The sequence below is a fragment of the Pleurodeles waltl genome, chromosome 10 (assembly GCF_031143425.1).
Source record: "Pleurodeles waltl isolate 20211129_DDA chromosome 10, aPleWal1.hap1.20221129, whole genome shotgun sequence".
Taxonomy (NCBI): domain Eukaryota; kingdom Metazoa; phylum Chordata; class Amphibia; order Caudata; family Salamandridae; genus Pleurodeles; species Pleurodeles waltl.
Window position 1 is genome coordinate 3,152,970 of NC_090449.1, and position 25,097 is coordinate 3,178,066.

General features: G+C 46.5%; 1 protein-coding gene across 1 annotated transcript in view; it reads right to left on the minus strand.

Moving 5' to 3' along the window:
* Positions 1 to 208: 208 nt before the first annotated feature.
* Positions 209 to 25,097, minus strand: part of LOC138260865 (protein SET-like) — a 93,275-nt gene continuing 68,386 nt past the window's right edge. Inside the window, exon 7 of the mRNA XM_069209298.1 lies at positions 209 to 3,557. Within this exon, the coding sequence (XP_069065399.1) occupies positions 3,373 to 3,557 (185 nt within the window). The 3' untranslated portion in view covers positions 209 to 3,372. The remainder of the gene's footprint in view (positions 3,558 to 25,097) is intronic.

A 25,097-nucleotide genomic window follows, 5' to 3' on the forward strand; every position in this document is an offset into this window, starting at 1 on the left:
AGGCTTAAACCCTGTTTTTAAGGCGAACAGTTTCCTTGCAGAATGAAAAGAGACAGGATTTTAACTGACACGAAAAGAGTTGGGAGCTAGGGTAAATCAATGTCAGTGGAGAGCCGCTCAATGCTCCCTACTAGCGCGCAAGAGCAATGCTGATTACATCTTCCAGATCCAGTCTAGCAGGATTGAAACTGCAGTTAGAAGAATCAGATATATTTACATAAGTCATTTATTTTTTAACTAGTCTGCTTTAATGAAAATGCATTTAAATTACATAGGCATAGTTTAAGAAGTCTTTGTCTCAAAACAATTATTTGAAAGGTGTTGCAGGATCTCTCATGGAGGCAGAGCTCTACTATATTCTCGGACATCAGCAAAGATCCTATGAGGAAGTAGTTACGGTCAGGTATCTCAAAAAGCATAGGTTATTCACACTAGTGACACCTCTGCCTTTCTCCCCTTCAAGAGTTCAAACTTCAATCTTTCTCCTATTCTCCATTTGGGCCACAAAAACACTGGGACAACTGGAATAGCTAAGAAGGTGACACAGGAGAAGAGAATAGAAATGGGTCTCTGTTCCAGTTAATTTCCAGTAATGAAAATAAGTACAATAATCAACCTGATCATAGTGTTAAGTGCTTTACTTGATGCAGAAAACTACTACAAAAAAAAATTAAAGGTGCAGAACATTTAGAAATGACAACGTTTATATCCTCCTACGAAACCATTACTACACAGACTGGAGCTTCAAACCCCCAATATCGTTGCATAGAACTAAATAAGGGGTACGGTTCTGCTTCATCAGGGAAAATGGAAATGGTTGGCCAAATGAAAGTGGAGAATGGGCACACAATTTTTCACATGAAAAAGGTTTATCTTCTGCACCAAAAGCACCAGCGACAGGGAACCAGTTCCTATAATGCAGTTTCCATTTTGTAAACTAAAAATGTATCAGTTCTTCTGCAGGTGTATATAACTAATTATCCGCACAACCACACATCAGTGACATGACTGTCAAAATCAAGGGATTGGTCGGAAGAGACTGAGGACACTCCCTAGCCTAGAAGTCAGGAGCCTTGCACCTGTGACATCTTGACAAATCACTCAAATGATGCAGAGCTACACGCTTCCTTCACACTTGTAGAAGCCAAGCACTTTGCTTAATACTGAAAAATTGGTATCAAGCCTTGCTCTTGCACTGACATTCTAAGCAAATTAATGTTGAAACTGTAGAAACATGTAAGCAGTGTTGTAAAACAAGACATCTGAAGAGAAATCTCAGTGCCGGGCATTCTTTAGCCAAAGCTGCACTAAGTCACCAGTATACTTTTAGAAAATGCAGTAAAAAAGTGGAGTGATGGGAGGCAAAGCGTAATTTGTCAAGTAAAGACTGTTTTTGAAACCAGGTTGCATAAGTGCTACTTCACGACCAAGTGGCCCGGCTACAATATGCCCATGAGATGGACATACTATGATTTATGGAGCTTACTTTAAAGAATTACAAATAAGAGCAAATCACCTTTTCTGCTGAAAATCAGAGCCCAGTAGAGCTTGTAAAAGTTACTAAGACATCCCAAAAATGTTTATCTTCTGCTACATGGAACTTCCAATGGTATGGTTTTCATTTTAAAAACTAAACAGTCACCATGAGGAAGATAAAAGGGTTATCAAAAAGGACTTGATTATTTTGAACTAAAAGGCGCACTGGCAAGGGCGGGGTGAAAGTCTAGATTCCTGGTAGTGAGAGCAGGACTCTTCCAGGGGCACAAATCATGCCGTCAACTAGAGAATCAGACAATTAACAAGAAGATTGGCAGGAGGGCAAAGACGGCTCATTCCAGCACAGTGATCATGAAGTGACTGGTCAGTCAGGGCTGAAAAGTCAAAGGACTCATAAATTGACATTAACCAATCTTAATGGGCGTGTCCATGAGGAAAGAATATTGAAGCGAGGCCCTACCTAGTGCACACCTACTCATGATGGCTGCGTGGGAAGGGTGGGCTTGACTCACTGGAAGGGGCTGTAGAGCAATACCCGTTTTTACTGATTTTCTTTGCTCCTGGCTGGATTGAAGCGACTAGGATTACTCCGTTGAGACTGATAGAGAACTGATGTCTATGACGAGATCAGAGCTTCTGCCTTTGGACCCGTGGCATGTGCACATAAATGCAGAAGGGCTTGTTAAGTATCCCCCTGTAATGGTGACAGGGAGCATGCATGTTCCTTGGATTAAGGATAGTCAAATCAAAAGGCAATGATTTGGTGAAATAAAAACAGAAAACAATTGCATAGTTACATTTGTTTAGAACACTGGTCAGTCCAATTGACAGTGAAAATAAATGACATTTGAGCCCAGAAGTGACAGCAGAGCTTGCGTAGTAGACATGCAAGTGATCAGCTCATGTTATGCTGCAAAATAAGTTTTAGAAATGGGAAGGAAACTCACAAAAATGCATCAAGTCACTGCGACCTAAAGCAGTCAGGAGTGTAGATTACCACATTCTTGGATCCTCGGCTGTACAAAAAAAAAAAAAAAAACGACTAGAAGAAAAGTGACAAAATGAACACCTGCCTAGACTGCTCAGGGAAGGCGCAGCTTTCTCCGATCTCTGCAAGAGTCCCAACTGACATCTAAAGCGACAGGCAGACCCTACTCCATCTGAACTTCATTGAGCATTTGGAGCAACGCCCTACGTTAATCAGAAACGTTTGTCGTCTCCTGCCCAAATATAACAGCTTTCAATGGCAGCATCTCCGGTGTATTACAGGAGGATGGGTCTGGGAGCTCGTGCCACGCAGGTGGTCAAAGAAGCAGATGACAAGAACTGAAGACTGGCGATGGCAAGAATTAATAAATTAAACAAATAAAAGTATATACCCCTGAGCTAAAAATGTTACTGTTAACGCCCCAGAGCCAGTCGTCTTTGTAAACCCCATGATAAACGTCCCTCTGGTTAAATCTAGATGCTAAACACCATTTAAAAACCTATTTATAGATATTTACATGCTCCTTCCAACCCGCACACTCGCTAAGGCAAACAGCCACTTTGCAATGAGCTTCAACTCCTTTTAAATAACTCTTATAAAACTAGATTTAAACCATAAAAATAAACTTTAAAACCCGTGTAAATCAACTGGTCTCTGAACAGTGCAGCAGACTGGGAGGGTGCTTTAAGCTGACAAGTCGCACTGCAGTTCCAAGGTCACAAGCTTGCTTCTAGAGGTCAGGATACGGGCCACCACAAGTGGGTAAGTGGAACATTGGCCATAAGCAGTCGAGCTTTCAGCCGTGCTTCCGCGCCGTGCCACCATATTACTGCAATGCCTGTGCACTTCGGAATGGAAGGGAGAAGGCGTGCATTTTGTTTACACGTTTAACCATCCTCGTCCTCTTCCTCGTCGAGCTCTCCACTGTCCCGGTGTGGCTGTTCTGAAGATTCTATGTCTTTCAACAAAAGTCTCTCCTCACTTGGCTTGTTCTTGCCTCCCTTGGAATCTTTGCCACTTTCTTGCTTTTTGGGCACCTCTTCAATCACATCAAGGTCATGGTCCTCAGCACCTGCATAGTCGCAGAGAAGCAAGGTATCGGATTAGTCAGAGCAGAACATGCAAGTCATCCATCAGCGAACACTGTCATACATATCATGGCAAAGGGGAAAAACAACCTAAGGAGCAACAGAACGTCAAAAAAAAAGGTGAAAAGTACATGTGGATGACTTTTGTAACATGTACACCCAGTGCCCCTGCAGAATGATGGGTTAGAACTGCTAGCTCTACTGTAAACTCTTCCAGGAGAATCCTAATCAAAGTCCTAAGCACTGAACAGTCAAGCCCCTGGGCAGGGGATCCTGGAGCACTTTAAAAAAAATGTCAATGTGTGACCAACTTTGTACACAGCAGCTTACAAATATGTCTGCAGCCTAAAGAAAGGCTAAAAATGACCAGATTATAATGAATTTTCATTTTTAAACAAACCAATTCCATGTATATGAGCTATACATTTTAAAAAATGCCCACAGAATATTTTCACAAACCTTTAAGAGGAACAGAAAATGGAATATGAGACACTGTTAGCCAACAGGCTGCCATTCAACGGCTAGTAGAGAGCTGGCACTGTCTTTAAGAACCTCACAGTGGCCCGTGTGTCCCATCATGTCTGGCGGGTGACAGTTCGGTCAGGTCAGTTTTACGAGGATTAGGAATTCTGCACGAGTCAATTGTTGAGAGCTGTAGTAGTTCCTTTCCAGGGAGATGGGATGGTTGCATATGGCTTTGATGAGGTGTCCCCCGGAAGAGAACTAAGATTCCGGATAAGCAACTTTTCCTTTTCTTCCAGGGATCTTCATCAATAGTCATAAGCACTGAATAGAATCACAAGCCCATCCCACAACAAGTGAACATGAGAAGAACAGCTCCAACATTCCCCGAAAAGGTTCCTCAAATAAGTCTGCCCTACTTGAGTGTTCACTCTGGAGTCTGAATCTAGACGAGGTCTAGTAAAGGGAGGTGCAGATCTCCATGAAGCAGCTTTACATATTTCTGAAATGGGAACATTTCATAGTTGCAGCCTCCCCCCTTGTGGAATGTGCTAGCTAGCTAGTATGAAAGACATGTATGGGAAACTATCCATCTAGTAATGGTTTGTTTTGATGATAAGACTGTTCTTACTGGGCCATATTTAATAAAGAGACGATCTGAGTTTCTTACATCTTTGGTTTCTTCTACATAAAAGTTTAGAAGTCTTAACATCAAGAGTGTGCAAAGACCTTTAGGCTGGAGCCGACGGATTAGGAAACAAGGTAGGTAAGCAGATAGTTTGATTAATGTGTCATTCTAAAGCCACTCTGGGAAGAAAACTGGGTTGAGTTTTCATTAGAACTATAGCACCATGAAATACGGTGTATGGTTGTACAAAACAATGTCTGAATTTCTCACACACTGCATGCTGATGTAATGGTTACCAGGAAAGCCCCTTTACATGGAAGATGCTCTAAAGAGGCTTTATGAATGGGTGTAAACGGGGCTTCGTTAATTTGGAGAGAACAATGTTAAGTTGCCAAGGAGGAGTCCATCTTAAAGGAGGGAATACCTTCTTAAGCCCATTTAAGATGTCTTTAATTACAGGTATTCTAAACAAAAGTAGGTTTGACACAGGCATTTTATATAGCCAGTCATAGCCGCAGGATGCACTTTAATTCAAGAAAATTGTAAACCAGTCCTTGTCAAATGAAGTAGATAAAGTATAGTCATGTCTTCCTAACACAAGAAAGGATTGGCCTGTTTTGTATGTCATAAGCAAACCCTCTTCCATTTAAAAAGGTAGAGTATTTTCTTGTGTAAGGTCTTTTAGCCTCTTATAATATGTCCATGCATTCTTGTTGCAAGCTTAAACGACCACATTGGAGGAGTTCAGGAACCAAGCTGTCAAGTTCAGTGATGGAAGGTTGGGGTGTTCATCTGTCCCCCAACTTGTACAGGAGATCCTTGTAGGAAGCTGGTCTAGTGTAGACACCTATGGTGTTATCACCTTATACCAAGTCCAAGTATTCCCAATGAGTGAGTATAGGGTGTGTTTAGGAAGTCAGGGCTCTCTAGTGGTACCTGTGGATGAGCAGCCAAGGCTTATCCAGGAGACATGGAAAGCTCATGCAATACCACTGTAGTCACACAGCACTCACACACAAGAGAAAACTCAGTTACAAAAATAAAGGTACTTTATTATAATAACACTAGACTACTTATAGCCCCCCCCCCCAAACTGGAGGTAAGTGCACACCAATTATACACACAAAAGCAAATCGGTAAAATAGCATAAAAGCAACAAGCATTGGCAATACTTGGTAAAAATAGAAAGGGCCCCAAGAGTGGATCAAACCATTTAGTAGGAAAGTGGAATGGAATGCGAGAAAGGCCCTGTAAAGAAATGGCTCCCTGTTGCAGTTACCCCCCACTTTTTGCCTGATACTGATGCTGACTTGACTGAGAAGAGTGCTGGGACCCTGCTAACCAGGCCCCAGCACCAGTGTTCCTTCACCTAAAATGTACCATTGTATCCACAATTGGCACACCCTGGCATTCAGATAAGTCCCTTGTAACTGGTACTTCTAGTACCAAGGGCCCTGATGCCAAGGAAGGTCTCTAAGGGCTGCAGCATGTCTTATGCCACCCTAGAGACCCCTCACTCAGCACAGACACACTGCTTACAAGCCTGTGTGCTAGTGAGAACAAAATGAGTAAGTCGACATGGCACTCCCCTCAGGGTGCCATGCCAGCCTCTCACTGCCTATGCAGTATAGGTAAGACACCCCTCTAGCAGGCCTTACAGCCCTAAGGCAGGGTGCACTATACCATAGGTGAGGGCACCAGTGCATGAGCACTGTGCCCCTACAGTGTCTAAGCAAAACCTTAGACATTGTAAGTGCAGGGTAGCCATAAGAGTATATGGTCTGGGAGTCTGTCAAACACGAACTCTACAGCACCATAATGGCTACACTGAAAACTGGGAAGTTTGGTATCAAACTTCTCAGCACAATAAATGCACACTGATGCCAGTGTACATTTTATTGCAAAACACACCCCAGAGGGCACCTTAGAGGTGCCCCCTGAAACTTAACCGACTGTCTGTGTAGGCTGACTAGTTCCAGCAGCCTGCCACACCAGAGACATGTTGCTGGCCCCATGGGGAGAGTGCCTTTGTCACTCTGAGGCCAGTGACAAAGCCTGCACTGGGTGGAGATGCTAACACCTCCCCCAGGCAGGAGCTGTGACACCTGGCGGTGAGCCTCAAAGGCTCACCCCTTTGTCACAGCCCAGCAGGGCACTCCAGCTTAGTGGAGTTGCCCGCCCCCTCCGGCCACGGCCCCCACTTTTGGCGGCAAGGCTGGAGGGAACAAAGAAAGCTACAAGGAGGAGTCACTGGCCAGTCAGGACAGCCCCTAAGGTGTCCTGAGCTGAGGTGACTCTGACTTTTAGAAATCCTCCATCTTGCAGATGGAGGATTCCCCCAATAGGGTTAGGATTGTGACCCCCTCCCCTTGGGAGGAGGCACAAAGAGGGTGTACCCACCCTCAGGGCTAGTAGCCATTGGCTACTAACCCCCCAGACCTAAACACGCCCTTAAATTTAGTATTTAAGGGCTACCCTAGAAAAGTAGATTCCTGCAACTACAAGAAGAAGGACTGCCCAGCTGAAAACCCCTGCAGCGGAAGACCAGAAGACGACAACTGCCTTGGCTCCAGAAACTCACCGGCCTGTCTCCTGCCTTCCAAAGATCCTGCTCCAGCGACGCCTTCCAAAGGGACCAGCGACCTCGACATCCTCTGAGGACTGCCCCTGCTTCGAAAAGACAAGAAACTCCCGAGGACAGCGGACCTGCTCCAAGAAAAGCTGCAACTTTGTTTCCAGCAGCTTTAAAGAACCCTGCAAGCTCCCCGCAAGAAGCGTGAGACTTGCAACACCGCACCCGGCGACCCCGACTCGGCTGGTGGAGATCCGACACCTCAGGAGGGACCCCAGGACTACTCTGATACTGTGAGTACCAAAACCTGTCCCCCCTGAACCCCCACAGCGCCGCCTACAGAGGGAATCCCGAGGCTTCCCCTGACCGCGACTCTTTGAACCTAAAGTCCCGACGCCTGGGAGAGACCCTGCACCCGCAGCCCCCAGGACCTGAAGGACCGGACTTTCACTGGAGAAGTGACCCCCAGGAGTCCCTCTCCCTTGCCCAAGTGGAGGTTTCCCCGAGGAATCCCCCCCTTGCCTGCCTGCAGCGCTGAAGAGATCCCGAGATCTCTCATAGACTAACATTGCGAACCCGACGCCTGTTTCTACACTGCACCCGGCCGCCCCCGCGCTGCTGAGGGTGAAATTTCTGTGTGGACTTGTGTCCCCCCCGGTGCCCTACAAAACCCCCCTGGTCTGCCCTCCGAAGACGCGGGTACTTACCTGCAAGCAGACCGGAACCCGGGCACCCCCTTCTCCATTCTAGCCTATGTGTTTTGGGCACCACTTTGAACTCTGCACCTGACCGGCCCTGAGCTGCTGGTGTGGTGACTTTGGGGTTGCTCTGAACCCCCAACGGTGGGCTACCTTGGACCAAGAACTAAGCCCTGTAAGTGTCTTACTTACCTGGTTAACCTAACAAATACTTACCTCCCCTAGGAACTGTGAAAATTGCACTGTGTCCACTTTCAAAACAGCTATTTGTGAATAAGGATAAGTTACTTACCTGTAAATCCTAGTTCTCTTCCAGGGGTATCCTCATCAAAGTCATAAACATTGAATATTCCCGCCCTTGTGCGGGGACCCCGGAGCATATATAAAATATATACACATTATACATGTGTAACAAACAGTCATGCAGGCTATCATGTTAAAAACAGGCTAAAATGCTTTATTTCTATGAAGTTTTTTTTTTTTTTTTTTTTTTAAATACTACAATAGAGCATAAATAAGTACCCAAGCTCCTAAAACTAGGCTTGGGGAAGTAAGCAGTAGCAAACTCTAGTGAAAAAATAGAGAAAACTGCATTGAAAAACAATGAAGCATTCTTAGCCAATAGGCTGCATGTAGGTTAACACAGGAGAACCATAAAAACTTTGGCACTGTGCCTTTAAGACCCTGAGCACCTCCAGTATCCCACCATGCCTCAGGGGTGAAGGAAAGGTGACAGTTGGTTCACAGTTAGGTCAGTTCTTTTTACGGTGACAATTTGTATAATTGAATCAAAATACTGTCTGTCCTGCACTTCCAGTAGACGTGTGTCCGGGGAGGAGGGTGGGTTGTTTATGACTTTGATGAGGATACCCCTGGAAGAGAACTAGGATTTACAGGTAAGTAACTTATCCTTCTCTTCCAGGGGATCCTCATCAATAGTCAAACATTGAATAGATTAGCAAGCCCATCCCTAAACCCAGCGGACTGTCCGATAGAAGTGCAGGAATAGACATGTCTTACGCAAATAAATTCCTTAGAGAGGCCTGCCCCACTTGGGCATCCGCTCTTGCATCTGAGTCTAAACAATAATGTCTTGTAAAAGTATGGACAGACTTCCATGTAGCAGCCTTACAAATCTCAGATATAGGAACATTGTTAAGGAGAGCAGCAGTAGCCGCGTTTCCCCTTGTGGAATGCGCTCTAGGCCGCGCTAGCAATTGTCTATTAGCTAGCTGGTAAGTATTAACAATACAAGAGACTATCCATCTTGATATTGTTCGCTTAGATGCTGCTTCTCCTGTCCTTAAATGACCATAGTTCACAAACAAGCGGTTAGAGTGTCTAATCGATTTTGTCTTGTCCAGATAAAATTTCAGCACTCTTTTCAAGCCTAATGAGTGCAATGCTTTCTCAGCCGGAGTTTCCGGATTGGGAAAGAACGTCGGTAAAGTTATGGTCTGATTAATATGGAATTCTGACACCACCTTCGGAAGGAAAAATGGGTGAGTTCGTAGAACTACTCTATTGTCATGAAAAACCGTGTACGATTCTTTTGCAGACAAGGCCTGGATCTCACTGACCCTCCTCGCTGAAGTAATGGCCACCAGAAAAGCCGTTTTCCACGTAAGGTGTTGTAAGGAGGCCTTATGGATAGGCTCGAAAGGAGGGCCCATAAGTTTTGCTAGGACTATGTTCAGTTCCCACGGAGGAGAAGGCCTCCGAATTGGCGGAAAAACTTTCTTCAAACCTTCTAAGAAATCCTTGACTACAGGTTTCGTAAAGAAGGATTCCTGAGAAGGTGACTTGCGATAGGCAGTAATAGCAGACAAATGTACCTTAATAGATGATACCTGCAGACCGGATTTCGCTAGGTGAAGCAAATAGGACAGTATGACGTCCTCCTGCACCCGTATGGGATTATGGCCTTGCTGACAGCACCATATGTAGAATCTCTTCCACTTAAAAGCGTAGGAACGCCGCGTGGAAGGCCGTTTGGACTCTTTCAAGATGTTCATGCACTCCTGCGAGAGTCCTAGGTGCCCATACTGCAGGAATTCAGGAGCCATGCTGTTAAGCTCAGAGAGGGTAGGTTGGGATGCAGAATCCTGCAATCCATTCTGCTCAGAAGATCCGGTCTGCACGGCAGCCTCCTGTGAGGTTTTTCTGACAGGTTGAGGAGATCCGTGTACCAGAATTGTCGAGGCCATTGTGGCGCTATAAGAATCATTCTGGTCCTGGATCCGTAAAGTTTGCTGATCACTGCCGGAATAAGGGGAATTGGAGGAAAAGCGTAAAGAAATGTCCCTGACCAGTCGATCAACAGGGCATTCCCTCGAGATCCTGGACGGTAGAACCTGGATGCGAAGTCTGGGCATTTCCTGTTTACATCGTCTGCGAAGAGGTCCAGTTGAGGCCGACCCCATTGCGCGAAGATGTATTCTGCGACTTCGTCGTGCAGGACCCATTCGTGAACGTCCTCCAGGTGTCTGCTTAGAAAGTCTGCTTCTACGTTCTGCTGACCTGGCAGGTGAACTGCTGTGATTGACATTCCTCTGGCCAGGAGCCAATGCCATATCGCTTGGGACTCTCGTGAAAGGGGTAGGGATCTCGTTCCCCCTTGTTTGTTCAAGTAATACATCGTGGTTGTATTGTCCGTCTGTATCAATAGAGTTTTCCCCTGAATTAGCGGTGTGAAAGACTTGAGAGCCAGATGGACCGCTCTGAGTTCTAGCAGATTGATGTGGTACTGCTTCTCCTTGTCTGACCACAGACCCTGCGCTTGAAAAGGACCCAGATGAGCCCCCCATCCCTGAAGAGACGCATCCGTTACCAGAGTGTCGGATGGAAGTACCTGGTGAAACGGAGCGCCCACTGACAGGTGAGGTCTGTGCATCCACCATCTCAATGACTGCAGTGCTACCTCCGGTAGCCGCATTGTGTCTTCCCAGCGACCTGTTCTTTGGCTCCAATTGGCCTCCAATGCCTCTTGGAGGGGTCTCATGTGGAGTCTGGCATTTGGGACAATAAAGATGCACGATGCCATGGAGCCCAGTAGTGATGTCACCTGACGTGCCGTAGGTGCGCTGGCTCTCAACAGGTCCTGGCACTTCATGTTTATTGAGGACAGTCGTTCCTCCGAAGGATACACTTTTTGTAGTTCTGTGTTTATGATAGCTCCTAGGTAGTGAAGACTCTGCGTTGGAGTCAAGGTTGACTTCTGGTAATTGACCTGAAGACCTAGAGCTTCGCAAACTCCTAGTACAATGTCCCGATGGCTTCTCGCCTGCTCCGGAGAAGAAGCCTTTAGTAGCCAGTCGTCTAGGTATGGATATATGTATATCCTTTGTCTTCGTAGATGCGCCGCCACCACTGCCATACATTTCGAGAAAACTCTTGGAGCAGATTTCAGGCCGAAGGGTAGAACCCTGAACTGGTAATGCTGTAACGCTACTCGAAAGCGCAGGAATTTTCGATGCTTTGGAGCTATTGGGATGTGGAAATACGCATCCTGCAGGTCGATGGGAGCACATCCAGTCTCCCTGATGCAGTTGAGGGAAAATTTGGTGAAGCGCTAGCATTCTGAATTTCTGCTTTCTTATGTATTTGTTCAGCAGTCTTAGATCCAGGATTGGCCTGAAAACGCCCTCTTGACCCTTCTTTGCTACTAGAAAGTAACGGAAGTAGACCCCCTTTCCCCTGTGGGCAGGTGGAACCCTTTCTATGGCATTCTTTCTTAGGAGGGCGAGAGCCTCCTTGCGTAGCAAGGTGAGATGAGCCGGATTGTGTTTGGTTGGTGGCAAGTGTGGTGGAGGCTGCTTGAAAAGGAGAGAATAGCCATGTTCGACAATATTGAGCACCCATTTGTCTCTTGTGATAGAGTGCCACTCGTGAAGATGAGCAATAATACTTCCCCCCCACCGGAGTGGTGTACAGTGTCGAGGGAAGCGAGACTTCATTGCTTAGTGGGTGCTTTTGGAGTGGACTGTTGAGGTCTACTTGACCCTCGCTCCCTTGTGTTTCTTCGCTGAAACAGAGGGCGTCCCTGTCGTTGCTGAGACCTTTGCGACCAATGAGGGGTTTGAACCCTCTGTTGGAAAGGGCGTCTATCGTACGGTCTGTACCTCCGCCTGAAATCTTTCCTTCTTTCGAGGCCTACCGCCTTCATGGGATCCACCTCGGTCTTCATGCGGGCCATCTCTTCGTCTGCATGGGCACCGAATAGAGAATTCCCGGCAAATGGGAGATTCAGGATACGTTGTTGTGCCTCCTGTTTCAAGCCAGTGAGCCTCAGCCAGGAAGATCTCCTCGCACAGATACCATGTGCGTACCCATGAGCCGCCAAATCCGCCCCATCCGCTGCCGCGCTGATAACTTGGTTAGATACCAGGCATCCTTCCTGTAGAATCTCTTGGAAATCTTGCCTGTCTTCTCTGGGCAGTTTTTCTGTAAATCTACTGAGGGAATCCCACAGAGAACGATCGTACCTGCCCAGGAGCGCAGACGCACTAGAGACCTTCATTGCTGAAGCTGCTGTCCCGCACATCTTTCTTCCCAGAGAGTCTAAATGCCTGCTCTCTTTATCCGGGGGTACCGTGGATGAAGATGCCACCGAGTGGGTCTTTCGGGCGGCAGCTATGATCACTGAGTCTGGCGGCGGATCCTTCCTAAGGAATAAAGGGTCTTGCTCTGGAGCCTTGTACTTTTTAAGAATCCGAGCCGGGGCAGACTTAAGCGAGGCTGGGGCCAGAAAAGTGTCCATGGTCGGCTGCAACAAACCAGGCACTAGAGGCAGCAACTTTTTCGACGCTGATCTCTGTTGTAGCGTCTCAAAGATGATTGATGAGGAGGTAGACGGTTCTGGAACCTCTATATTGAGTTTCTGCGCTCCTCTTAGCAACACCTCGTTGAAAGTGGTTATGTCATCCACTGGTGAGACTCTAGCAGGTGGTGAATCTGTAAGAGTAGGTGAGTAACGCCCGACAGAAGAACCTGATGAAGACCAAGAGGGTGATCTTCTTGAGCGCGACCTGGATCTCCGTTGAGAGCGAGATCTGCTGCGGGACGCTGTAGCTGAGCGCCTAGGCCTCGCGGTCGGCTGTCGAGGAGCTGAACGAGCCCGTTCTGCCCCGGCTGTCGGCGATGGCGTTCTTGGCGGGGATGCAGTGGGTGAATACATTCGCGAATATTGCGAATCTGGGGAGGCCGCTGGTCTGTTGAGGCTCTCCAGCCATCTCGGAGATAGGTTGATGGGCGAGACATGCCCAGGAGATGCTCTTGACCGAGAAGAGTCGCTCGGTATGGAGACCACTGGAGACTGAGCCTTGTCTGGCGAGGGGCGATGTTCTGCTCCCTGTTGGACAGGTAAAACCTGCGTCGACGTCGATGGTTGTTTCGACGTCGAAGGACGCCCAGTCGGTTGGTCCTGCCTCGACGTTGATTGCCTCGACGTTGAGTGCCTTGACGTCGAACGGCGTTCCTTGGACCTCGACCTGCTCGCCGTCGTGTGCCTCGACGTGGAGCGATGGGAGGTTGACGGCGGATGTTTCTCGTGCCGTCGTGGAGATCTCGACGTCGTGTGTCCTGACGTCGGGGGGGCGCACAGCCTTTGGCGGCGACCGGGCATGCCGGCGGTGGCTCGACGTCGATCGGCGGGCTGCCGTCGACGGAGACCTGCCCCTGCTCTGATGTTCCCTCGGCGCCGTTCCCTTCGACGTCGGGTGCGTCGCCGTCGACGGCGATCTATGCCGGTGGGACGGTGGTAGCGACGACGTCGACGGTGAACAAACAGGTATTTTCCTACCTGTCGACGTCGACCGGGCCATTCTCTCCTGAGAATGGCCTTCTGGATGCCTGGGGAGTGAGGAGGACGATGTTCTTTTCCTCTCCTGAAGCCCATGAAGTCGGATCTTCTCTCTGTCTTTCAGAGTCCTCCTAGACATGTTCTTACAGTACTTACAAGTGTCAGGGCAGTGACTCTGAGGCAGGCACACTATGCACAGAGAGTGGGGATCTGACTGGGCCTTCTTCTTCCCACAAGCAGGGCATTTGACAAAAAGAGAAGGCATTTTTCTGTCAGAAAAAACCTTCCTAGCTCAGACAAAGATGTTACTTGTCGAGTGAAAAGTGAAAAAACGCTTTTTTTAAAGAATTTTTCCTGAGGAAAACTCAGAAAAACTGAGAGCTCAATGCTCCAGGATCCTCTCAGAAGAAGCCGGAAAAAAGAACTGACCTAACTGTGAACCAACTGTCACCTTTCCTTCACCCCTGAGGCATGGTGGGATACTGGAGGTGCTCAGGGTCTTAAAGGCACAGTGCCAAAGTTTTTATGGTTCTCCTGTGTTAACCTACATGCAGCCTATTGGCTAAGAATGCTTCATTGTTTTTCAATGCAGTTTTCTCTATTTTTTCACTAGAGTTTGCTACTGCTTACTTCCCCAAGCCTAGTTTTAGGAGCTGGGTACTTATTTATGCTCTATTGTAGTATTTAAAGAAAAAAACAAAAAAAAACTTCATAGAAATAAAGCATTTTAGCCTGTTTTTAACATGAAAGCCTGCATGACTGTTTGTTACACATGTATAATGTGTATATATTGTATATATGCTCCGGGGTCCCCGCACAAGGGCGGGAATATTCAATGTTTATGACTATTGATGAGGATCCCCTGGAAGAGAACTTGAAAAGTATACATGCAATTTTGATGATTTGAAGTTCCTAAAGTACTTACCTGCAATACCTTTCGAATGAGATATTACATGTAGAATTTGAACCTGTGGTTCTTAAAATAAACTAAGAAAAGATATTTTTCTATACAAAAACCTATTGGCTGGATTTGTCTCTGAGTGTGTGTACCTCATTTATTGTCTATGTGTATGTACAACAAATGCTTAACACTACTCCTTGGATAAGCCTACTGCTCGACCACACTACCACAAAATAGAGCATTAGTATTATCTCGTTTTGCCACTATCTTACCTCTAAGGGGAACCCTTGGACTCTGTGCATGCTATTCCTTACTTTGAAATAGCACATACAGAGCCAACTTCCTACAGGCCCCAACCAAGGAAGTGAAGTGGTTAGAGGGCAGCTGGAGGAACTAGAAACCCCAAGAGGCGAGTACCAGAGTGACCTCCCCAGCGACCTGGAGCACAGAGGAAAGTACCTGGTTTTCCCAAGGACTAACAGGAGGACTTAGTAAAGGGATTGTACAAGAACAGGAAGAAACCAAAAGGAGGATTCCGGCAGAAGAGGACCTGCAAAAGAAGGGGACAGAGTCCTGTCCACGATGAAGTGTCCAGTGGGGGCAGGAGCCACTACCCACCCTTTTGTGCACACAGAATCAGGTCAACTGGAAGAAAATTAGTTACTTACCTGTAACTGCAGTTCTCCAGTATTGGTATCTTTCATAGATTCACATGCTTGAATCATCCCCGTCGTCGAGGTGGGAGCCTCACAGTAAACTTAAATATATATAAAAAGCAGTAAGTCAGTAAAAATAAAACCAGTAGGCCCAAGTAGGCCTCATAAGGTATTTTACAGTCTATCCACTTTGTTTTGTGAAAAGACCCAAACTTGAGTATCAACCAATCAGGATTCAGCCCCTCCCAAACACTCCCAACAGAGGCTGAATTCCCTCAGATTTTCTATTAGGAGTGTGAAGTTTAATATCTGTATAATAGGGGAGCCTCTGAGGGGAGGAGGGTGGGTCGCATGTGAATCTATGAAAGATACCAATACTGGAGAACTGCAGTTACAGGTAAGTAACTAATTTTCTTCTCCAGTATTGGATCTTTCATAGATTCACATGCTTGAATCCGAGTAACGAGCAGTAATGTTTTCTTACTTACTGAATTACATTGACTGTAATTCCATCGTAATTCTATACGTGATGTGATTCACATTAGTTCAGTTTTAAATATGCACTTACATATAATTATATTTATATTCACAAACATACGAATATAAAAGCAATAAAATGTGTGTGGCAAGAAATCCTGACACAGTTTATGCTATTATTATGGAGAATACGACACGTTAAACAGCAGAAGAAAATGAACCATTAATGACCATACCTAGAGTGTGGTGGTGGGATGTGTAAGAGGCTCACCTTAACGAAATAGATGCCTCAGCACTGCTTGTCCCACTGCTGTATCGACCTGGTTTGTCTCCTCTAGACAGTAATGTCTTGTAAATGTGTGTTGGCTGGACCATGTTGCTGCTCTACAGATGCTATGTAGTGGTACACCTGCAAAGAGTGCCGCTGAAGTGGCTACCGATCTTGTAGAGTGGGCTCTCACCTTGGTGTGGAGCGGCTTTCCTGCTTTTGAATGGCAGAATTGAATCGCCAGGCCAATCCATCTTGCTAAAGTCTGTTTGGACACCGCGTGTCCCTTCTTTGTTCCGCCGAATGCTACAAATAATTGATCCGACTGGCGGATGGCCTGAGTTTTCTGTAGATAAAACTTTAAACATCTTTTAATATCGAGAGAATGTAATGTTTTTTCCGCCACTGTTTGCGGATTTGGAAAAAAGGTTTTTAAGATGACTGGTTCATTTAAATGAAATGTTGAGGGAACTTTCGGAATGAATTTAGGATTTGTCCGCAGGATGACACCTGAGTTTGTAAACTGGAGGAACGGCTGTTTGATGGTGAAAGCCTGAATGTCACTGACTCGTTTTGCCGAAGTAAGAGCTAACAGTAACGCTGTTTTCCATGCGAGGAATTTTAGGTCAGCTTTGTGGATCGGCTCAAAAGGAGCTTTCATGAGTTGCATCAACACAACATTCAATGACCATAGAGGCGGGGGTTTCCTAATTGGCGGGAAGACCCGAAAAAGGCCCTTCATAAATTGTTTGACAATTCTTGTGGAACACAAAGAGAGTCTATCTGGTGATCTGCGGTATCTGGAGATTGCTGCCAGATGTACCCGTATGGAAGAATATGCAAGTCCTGATTTTGCCAGGAGCAGGAGATATGGAAGTATCTGTTCCGGAGTAGAAGATAAAGGATGTATATTTTCCGCTGCACACCAAACACAAAACCGTTTCCATTTAAGTCTATAGGTTTTGTTGGTAGTGTCAGCTCTAGCTTTTGCTAAGATGTCTCTACACTCTGGGGAGATTTTGAGATTTAAGTATTCATTGTGTTCAGGAGCCAAGCCGACAAATGAAGAGACGACGGATGTGGGTGTGTGACTTGTCCCTGGTGCATCGTTAAAAGAGTCGGACTCTGTCTGAGTGGTAGATGTGGTCTTTCGGAGAGCATGAGGAGCTCCGTATACCATATTTGTCTGGGCCATCTGGGAGCTATGAGTAGAAGTCGACACCCCTCCGTCTTCATTTTTCTGATGACTCTCGGAATGAGCGGGATCGGAGGAAAAGCGTAGGCATAAACTCCTGACCATCTCATCGAAAACGCATTCCCCCACGAATCTTTTTGGGGAAGCCAACTTGCGTAGAACTGGCATTTCTTGTTCTCGAGAGTGGCAAATAGGTCTAAGTTTGGTTTGCCCCATAATAGAAACAGGCCATTGAGAGTTTTCTGGTCTAGCTCCCACTCGTGATAAGGAATTACTGTCCTGCTCAAGGTGTCTGCTAGAACATTGATCTGTCCTGGCACATGCTCCGCTTTTAGTGAAATATTGTGTTTGATGGCCCATGTCCAAATTTGTTGGGCTAGCTGCGAGAGTTGTAGGGACCTTGTGCCTCCTTGCTTGTTTAGATAAAACATGCTGGTCATGTTGTCCGTCCGGATTAAGACGCTTGAACCTTGTATCTTTGGCAAGAAAGCTTTTAGAGCTAAGTGTATTGCTTTGAGTTCTAGATAATTGATGTGGAGCTGGCTCTCTTGCTGATTCCAGATTCCGCTGATTTGCAGGTCCTGGCAGTGTGCACCCCATCCTTCGAGAGAGGCATCCGTTGTTACTATGTAACTTGGTGTTTGAAGAAGAAAAGACAGCCCTTTTGAGAAATTGGTTGGAGTCGCCCACCACCTCATAGTGTTCTTCATTAGAGGCGTTATGCGAATCTTGTCTTCGAAGGAGCCGAGGACCTGTGTCCATTGTATGTCCAATTGCTCTTGCAGGGGTCGCATATGGAGCCTGCAATCTGGGACTAGCGGAATGCACGATGATATCATTCCGAGCAATGATTTGTAGATGTGGACTGAAACGAACTTTTTTCTGGATAGGTTGTCTGCCAACGAGGTTAACTTTTGTTTCCTCTCGTGTGATGGGTACGCTTTGCTGCGTACTGTGTCCAAAATTGCTCCCAAGAAACTCAATTCTTGTTTGGGGTATATCTGAGATTTCTGGTAGTTGACTACAAACCCCAGGCTGTGTAACAAATGAAGGCAATAGGAAATATGATTTGTTACTTGGAATTTTGAGGGTGCCTTTATAAGCCAGTCGTCCAGGTAAGGGAAGACCTGGATACCTGCCTGGCGAAGATGTGCTGCTACTGGAGCTAGCATTTTTGTGAAGATTCTGGGGGCTGATTTGAGACCGAATGGTAGAACCCGGAATTGGAGGTGCATACTTCCTACCCTGAACCTTAAAAATTTGCGATGGTTGCGATATATGGGGATATGAAAATAAGCATCCTGGAGGTCTAGGGATGCCATCCAATCGCCCGTGTTTAAGAGACGCAGGACATCCTGCAACGTTACCATCCTGAACGATTGTTTCTTTAGAAACTTGTTTAGTGCTCTCAAGTCCAGGATGGGGCGCCAGTCTCCTGAGGGTTTCTTGAGAAGGAAAAACCGGGAATAGAATCCCTTGTTCCTTTGAGATAAAGGGACTGGTTCTATTGCTCCTTTTGTTAGCATTATCCTTACTTCCCTGAGAAGTTGGCTCAACCTCAGAGGGGGTGTACCCGATGGAGGGACACTCGGTGGTGTTTGGATGAATTCCAGAGTATGACCTCTGGTCACCACATCTAGTACCCATCTGTCCGATGTTATAGCCTTCCACTTGGGGAAATAAGAATTGATGCGACCTCCGACCTTCAATATTGATTGGGGAGGTGTTGAGATTATCCGCTGGTCATTGCTTTCTGCCTGTATCTCTTGCTCGGGCAGCTCCTCTTCCTCTAGCCGGATGTTTGTAAGCTGCGGCTGGTGGTAATCGATAATGCTGCTGTTGTTGATGGTGCTGATGTCCTGGTCCTGTGGAGGAAGATGTATATTGTGACCTGTATTGTTGGTATCCACCTCGAAAGGAGTAATTACCTCTACCCCTTGCTCCACGAAAAGGTAGTTTTTTATATTGCAGGGTACCTAGGGATTTTGCTGTATCGGTATCCGTCTTGATAGCCTGCAGCATATCATCGACATGTTTGCCAAACAAACTCTCTCCATCGAAGGGCATGTCGAGAACACGAGTCTGGACTTCTGGTCTGAATGAAGTAGCTTTAAGCCACCCTTGTCTGCGCAGGACTGCTGCTCCAGCTAATTGTCGAAAGCCAGTGAGGGAAATATCTATTGCACTGTCTATTATCTCTGCGGAAACCCTTTCTCCCTCCTGCAAGACCTTTTTAGCCTCCACCTTGAGATCTTCTGGCAGTGAATCTACAAAAACGGACATGTCTGCCCACATCTGCCGATCGTACCTTCCCAGGATGGCGAGGGAATTTGCCGCCTTGACCGTTACTGCAGCAACCGAGGAGAATTTCTTACTGATATTGTCTAGTCTCCTTCCCTCTTTGTCTGGGGGAGACGCAATAGGTGTAGAGGGGTTTTTGGATCGTCGTTGAGCCGCCTGTGATATAACCGAGTCAGGTTTCGGTTGTGAGACTAAACAGGCCGGAGAATCATCTGGGGCCTTGTATTTTTTCTCTAGCCTTGGCATTTGTGAAGGCACGGTTGCCGGGTTTTTCATTGCCTTCAAACCCTCCTGCCATAAGAAATCCACAATAGGTATGGCTCTTACAGATCTCTTTGATGGCTCTTTAAAGTCATACAAAAAACATTCAGTTTCATGGGAAACAATTTCCAGGCCAAAACGTTTCGCCGCTCTCTCTATGATATTATGGAAACCTCCTATGTCTTCTGGAGGAGAATCCACTGGAGCTGCTGGAGGTGGAGATGGTGTGGGAACGAGATAGTCGTCCCATTCACTAGCCGCTGAATCTGCTAGCTCGCCCTCTTCCCTTTCGTCGTCCGACGAGAGGTAAGCTTCCGGAGCTTGGCTAGTTACAGGTCTACTAGCCTGTGGCGTTTCGGAAACATTAGTAGTTTGAGCTTGCTGGTAACTCTGAGGTCTAGGTGGCGTGGACTGAGTTGACAGTGGGAACCTTTTATAGTAGTCCTTCAACATATGCTGTAAATCTGTCACTAATGTGCTAGGCATAGCTAGAGGCGATGGTTGGTTTGCCTGTGGATAAGATGTTGAAGCATAACTATGCTGGTAATGTTGATCCTCTTCTTCATCAAACTCTTGACATTTGACATTTAGTTGGGACGGGCTACTAGCTGCCCCAAACATTCCTTGAACGTCATCATCCTCATCGTCTAAAAGATGTTGCGGTGGGTATGGCAGCACCTTACTTGGTGATGTATGCATCGGCAAAATGTCAGATGGCTTGTCCCCTATATTAATAAGGGAAAGGGGTAAGAATCTGGTGGAGTCCTCATGATGGTATGAGGAATGAGCTGGTGAAATGTCCAAAGGTTTGTAAACTGTTAATGCTGTGGTGATCGTCGGATCCATCGTCGACGGTTCCCTCGTCGACGGTTCCCTCGTCGACGGTACTGTCGTCAACTGTACTGTCGTCGACGGGTCTCTCGTCGACGCTTCCGTCCATGACGGCGTCTTTTCCTTAGTCGACGGTCCCTTCGTCGACGGGTATTTTAGCGACGACGGTCCCTTCGTCGACGGGTATTTTAGCGACGACGGTCGCTTCGCCGACGTAGTTTGCGTAGATGGGAGTGCCCTGGATGATTTGTGAACCCAGGAGGCCTCCGCTGTCGACGATGTGGTTGCCGACGAAGCTCTTTTGAAGATTTTTGCAGTAATAATCGTCGATGACAAAGGCGACGACGTCATAATCATCGGTGAGGATGGTGTTGTGAACGTCGACGATACCGTGGTCGCTGTTACCGTCGACACTGTCGTCGACGGGGCGGTCGTCGACGGTTGTTTTTTCACCAAAAAGAGTTTTTCTGTCTCTTTTTGTGGTGACAGAGACAGGGATGGTTTCTTTGAGGTGCTTTTCTGGTGTAACGGCGTAGTAGGTTCTGAATGAACCTTTTTTGGTCCATGTTTAACTGCCTCTTCAGTTAAGACTTGTTTAGTCTTTTTGTGCATTTTTCTTGGTGGTTCATCCGCACCTCTATCTCTCTCACCTGTTCTTTTCTGAGGGCGAGAAGTTTGTGGTGACTCTTCGCTGTCTGATGAAGGATGCTCTAAGGCTTTCTGTTTTTGCAGCCATAAGAGAAGTCTACCCTCTCGGTCTTTGAGGGTTTTTTGACTAAAGGTGCGACAGATTTTGCAGTCTCTCACCTTATGGTCTGGATGAAGGCAGTAAATACACTTCTTGTGGGGGTCATCAATATGTAGTCTCTTCTTCCCACAGTTGTCACAGTCTCTGAACAGACCCTTCTTTGCCTTTTCAGACATAGTAAAGTTGTAACTAGTTTCCTGAGAGAAAAAACAATCTTCAGTCAGAAAATAGGAAAAAAACTGAGCAGAGCTCAGGGAGACTCCCTTCACACGACGTGCGGTAGAAAATCTAAGGGAATTCAGCCTCTGTTGGGAGTGTTTGGGAGGGGCTGAATCCTGATTGGTTGATACTCAAGTTTGGGTCTTTTCACAAAACAAAGTGGATAGACTGTAAAATACCTTATGAGGCCTACTTGGGCCTACTGGTTTTATTTTTACTGACTTACTGCTTTTTATATATATTTAAGTTTACCGTGAGGCTCCCACCTCGACGACGGGGATGATTCAAGCATGTGAATCTATGAAAGATCCAATACTGGAGAAAGGAAGATGATCAGTTGTGGAGGCCAGCAGTTGAAGAGAAGTCCTTGGAGCAGTGCAGAGCGAGGCCAGAGACGGTTGTCAGGTCGCAGATGGTCAGTGGTGCAGAAGAACCACCAACAAACCTTGGCACATGCAAGAGGAGCAAAAGAAGTGTTGTAAGGCTGAAGAGCACCAGCAAGGCCCAGGGAACTCAACCCAAGGAGGGGACTCAGGGGTGACCATCAGCAGTGGGGAGAGCAAGCAGAAGCAGTCGCAGCCCCCACAGACAACCCACTGGCAGCAGGCATAGTAAGCCGCAGTGAGGCCCAGTCAGCACACCTGAAGAGCAGCAGGTGGGAAATTGCTTGGCAGGAAGAAGTGCTAGGGGACTGGGCTACACGGAGCCTGAAGATCCCTTGGAGCATGAGCAAACAAGCATTGGTAGCTGCAAGAGTTGCAGTGCACAGGGATACTGTCTAGCAAGGAGGCACGGGCTCAACGTCTCCCAAGTTGGACAGCTGGCAGAGAGGACCAAGGGGACCATTCCAGACACCACCTTTGAACCACCAAATTCCAGAGGAAAGCAGATCGACAATGGGTCGTCATTGCAGTTGGTGGCTGCAGATGTAAGGGAGTGGCCCCTTCACTCCAAGGGAGATTCCTTTTTGCTTCTTGGAGCAGGCTGAAATCTTGTCAACCTCAGAGGATGCACAACCGGGGGAATGTTGCAGTTGCTGGAAGGAGCGGAGAAACAATGTTGCAAAGCAAAGACGTCACCAGAGTTGCAGATTGTCGGTTCCCTTAAGAGTCCAGTTGCAGTTCCAGTGGCCAGAAGATGAAGTGAACGATGGAGAGGAGCCCAGCTTGAGTCTTGCACACCAAATCAGGGGGCGCAACTGCAAGGGAGTCCCTAAATAGCCCAAAAAGGGTCTTGGTCACTTTGCAAGGTGACCACCTATCAGAGGGGGTCACTGACATCTGCCTAACCTGACCAGTCAGATGCTCCCAGGAGGAGTGACTGGTGCAAACCGGATTATGCAAGGACAGCACCAAATGTAAGCTTTGAAGCAAACCAGTGGCATGGGTAGGCTATCCCTCCCCAGTCCTGTAACATCTATTTCCAAGGGAGAGGAGGTTGGGCACCCTCTCCTACAGGAAATCCTTTGTTCTGCCTTCCCTTGCTTGAGCTGGTCAAGCAGCAGGATGGCAGAATCCTGTCTGAGGGGGCTGCTTGCAGCTCCTGTAAGACTGATAGGAGCAATATTGGCATCAGTATTGGGAGTATGATTCTGACATGTTTGATACCAAACATGCACAGGTTCGGAGTTACCATTATGTAGCTTTTACACCGGTAGAATGGCTTCCCCGCACTTGCCAAGTCCAGTGGAATGCAACTGGAGTGCATAGGGCACCTCTGTTCATGCAGAGGTGCCCTCACACACACACAGGGACCTGCACCCTGCCCTGTGGGCTAGAAGGGCCTACCATAGGGGTGGACCTACAGTGTCCTGGTGTAGTGACCGGTAGTGAAAGGGTGCATGCACCTTTTACCCCAGGCTGCAGTGGCAGGCCTGCAGAGAATTTGCATGGACTCCCATGGGTGGCATAATACATGCAGCAGCCCATGTAGGACCCCTGGTGTGCCAATACCCTGGGTACCCAAGTACCACACACCATAGACTTACAAGGGTACACCAGTGTGCCAACTGTGTGGTGTAAGAAGTACCAAAGCGACTCAATTTGAAGGAGAGAGCACAATCACTGGGGTCCTGGCTAGCAGGAGCCCAGTGAAAACAGCCTAAGCACACTGACATCAAGCAAGTGGAGGTAACCATGGCAGAAAGAGGGGACTTTCCTACAAGAGTGAAACGCAAGAAACTATCCATCTAGAGACGGATTATTTTGAAGTACATAGACCTTGATTTAAAAAAAATAAAAAAAAGTTACATTTTCCTAAATCTTTAGTTTTCTATAGGACCCATTTGGTCTCTGAGGAATGTATATATTTCACTGCCAAAGAAGATTACCAGGGGGGAAAAAAGCCACGAGAAAAGCTGTTTTCCATACAAGTTGCTGGAATGATTGCCTTCTGAACAAGCTCAAACAGGAGCCATCCATTTGCAGAACCAAATGTTTTCTATAACTTCAAGAAAATCTGTCAACGGGAATCATGATGGAAGACTACTGCACCCTAACAAAAAAAAAGTATTGCAACTTTAACTGAAAAAGGTAGAGAAAATAAAGAATAATCTAATCTTGAAGGAAGACAGGGTTGTGCTCACCTTGGTACCATAATCAAAATTGTTTCCACTTGAAGGCATAAAAAGCCCGTGTGGAGAGAGTTTTAGCTTATTTCAGAATTTCCATATAAACCTCATGGAGGATTTGATGTCAGTATTGTACGATCTCAGGGGTAATGCTGAGAAATTTAGGGATGTCACTTTGGGATGTTAATGCTGGCCTTACAAACTGAATTAAAGATGCAGTTTGGACACGAGTATCTTGTGCAGATATCATGACTAGTGAAAGATCTGGAAAACATCACTACCTCCTCTACTGAGAGACAATGAGAGTCATCTTGGCATGCAAGTATTTCAGTTTCACCATTACCGACAGACTTGAAGGAATTAGTGGGAAAGCATGAACACATTTGTTTGACCAACCCATTAGGGTATTTTGCTTTTAGTTGTGTTGCAAATAGATCTATTTGAGGAAACAAGTAATCTGAGATGACACCTTGAAGGAAAGAGCTGTTGAGAACTCATTCATTATTTCCTTTAAATCACTAGCTTGTGAGTTCTGCAGGCCTGGAAATGGACTGCCATTAGTCTGGAGCTAGTACCTCCCTGCTTCATGAATTGCCATGCTTTGTGGTTGTATAGCCTATATAAGGATCATTCACTGTCACAGGGGAGGTAAGCCCAGAGAGCTCTAAAACAATAATTTGATATAGATGCTCGCTTTCTGGGAGGGTGTGCAAATAAAATGGATTTCAGACAGACAATGAATGAACAATGAATAGAGCAGTACCAACAATGTCTGTAGCAAAAATGCAATTTGAAGATTTTTTTTTTTTCTTTAAGGCCCACAACTCAAAATTTCCATCTCAGTTTTTATCCCCTGCATCTTGTTGTCCATATGGAGACAAAACCAGATCTAATATGGAGAGTATGTTCATTATTTTGAGATGGGCATCAGGTTAGAG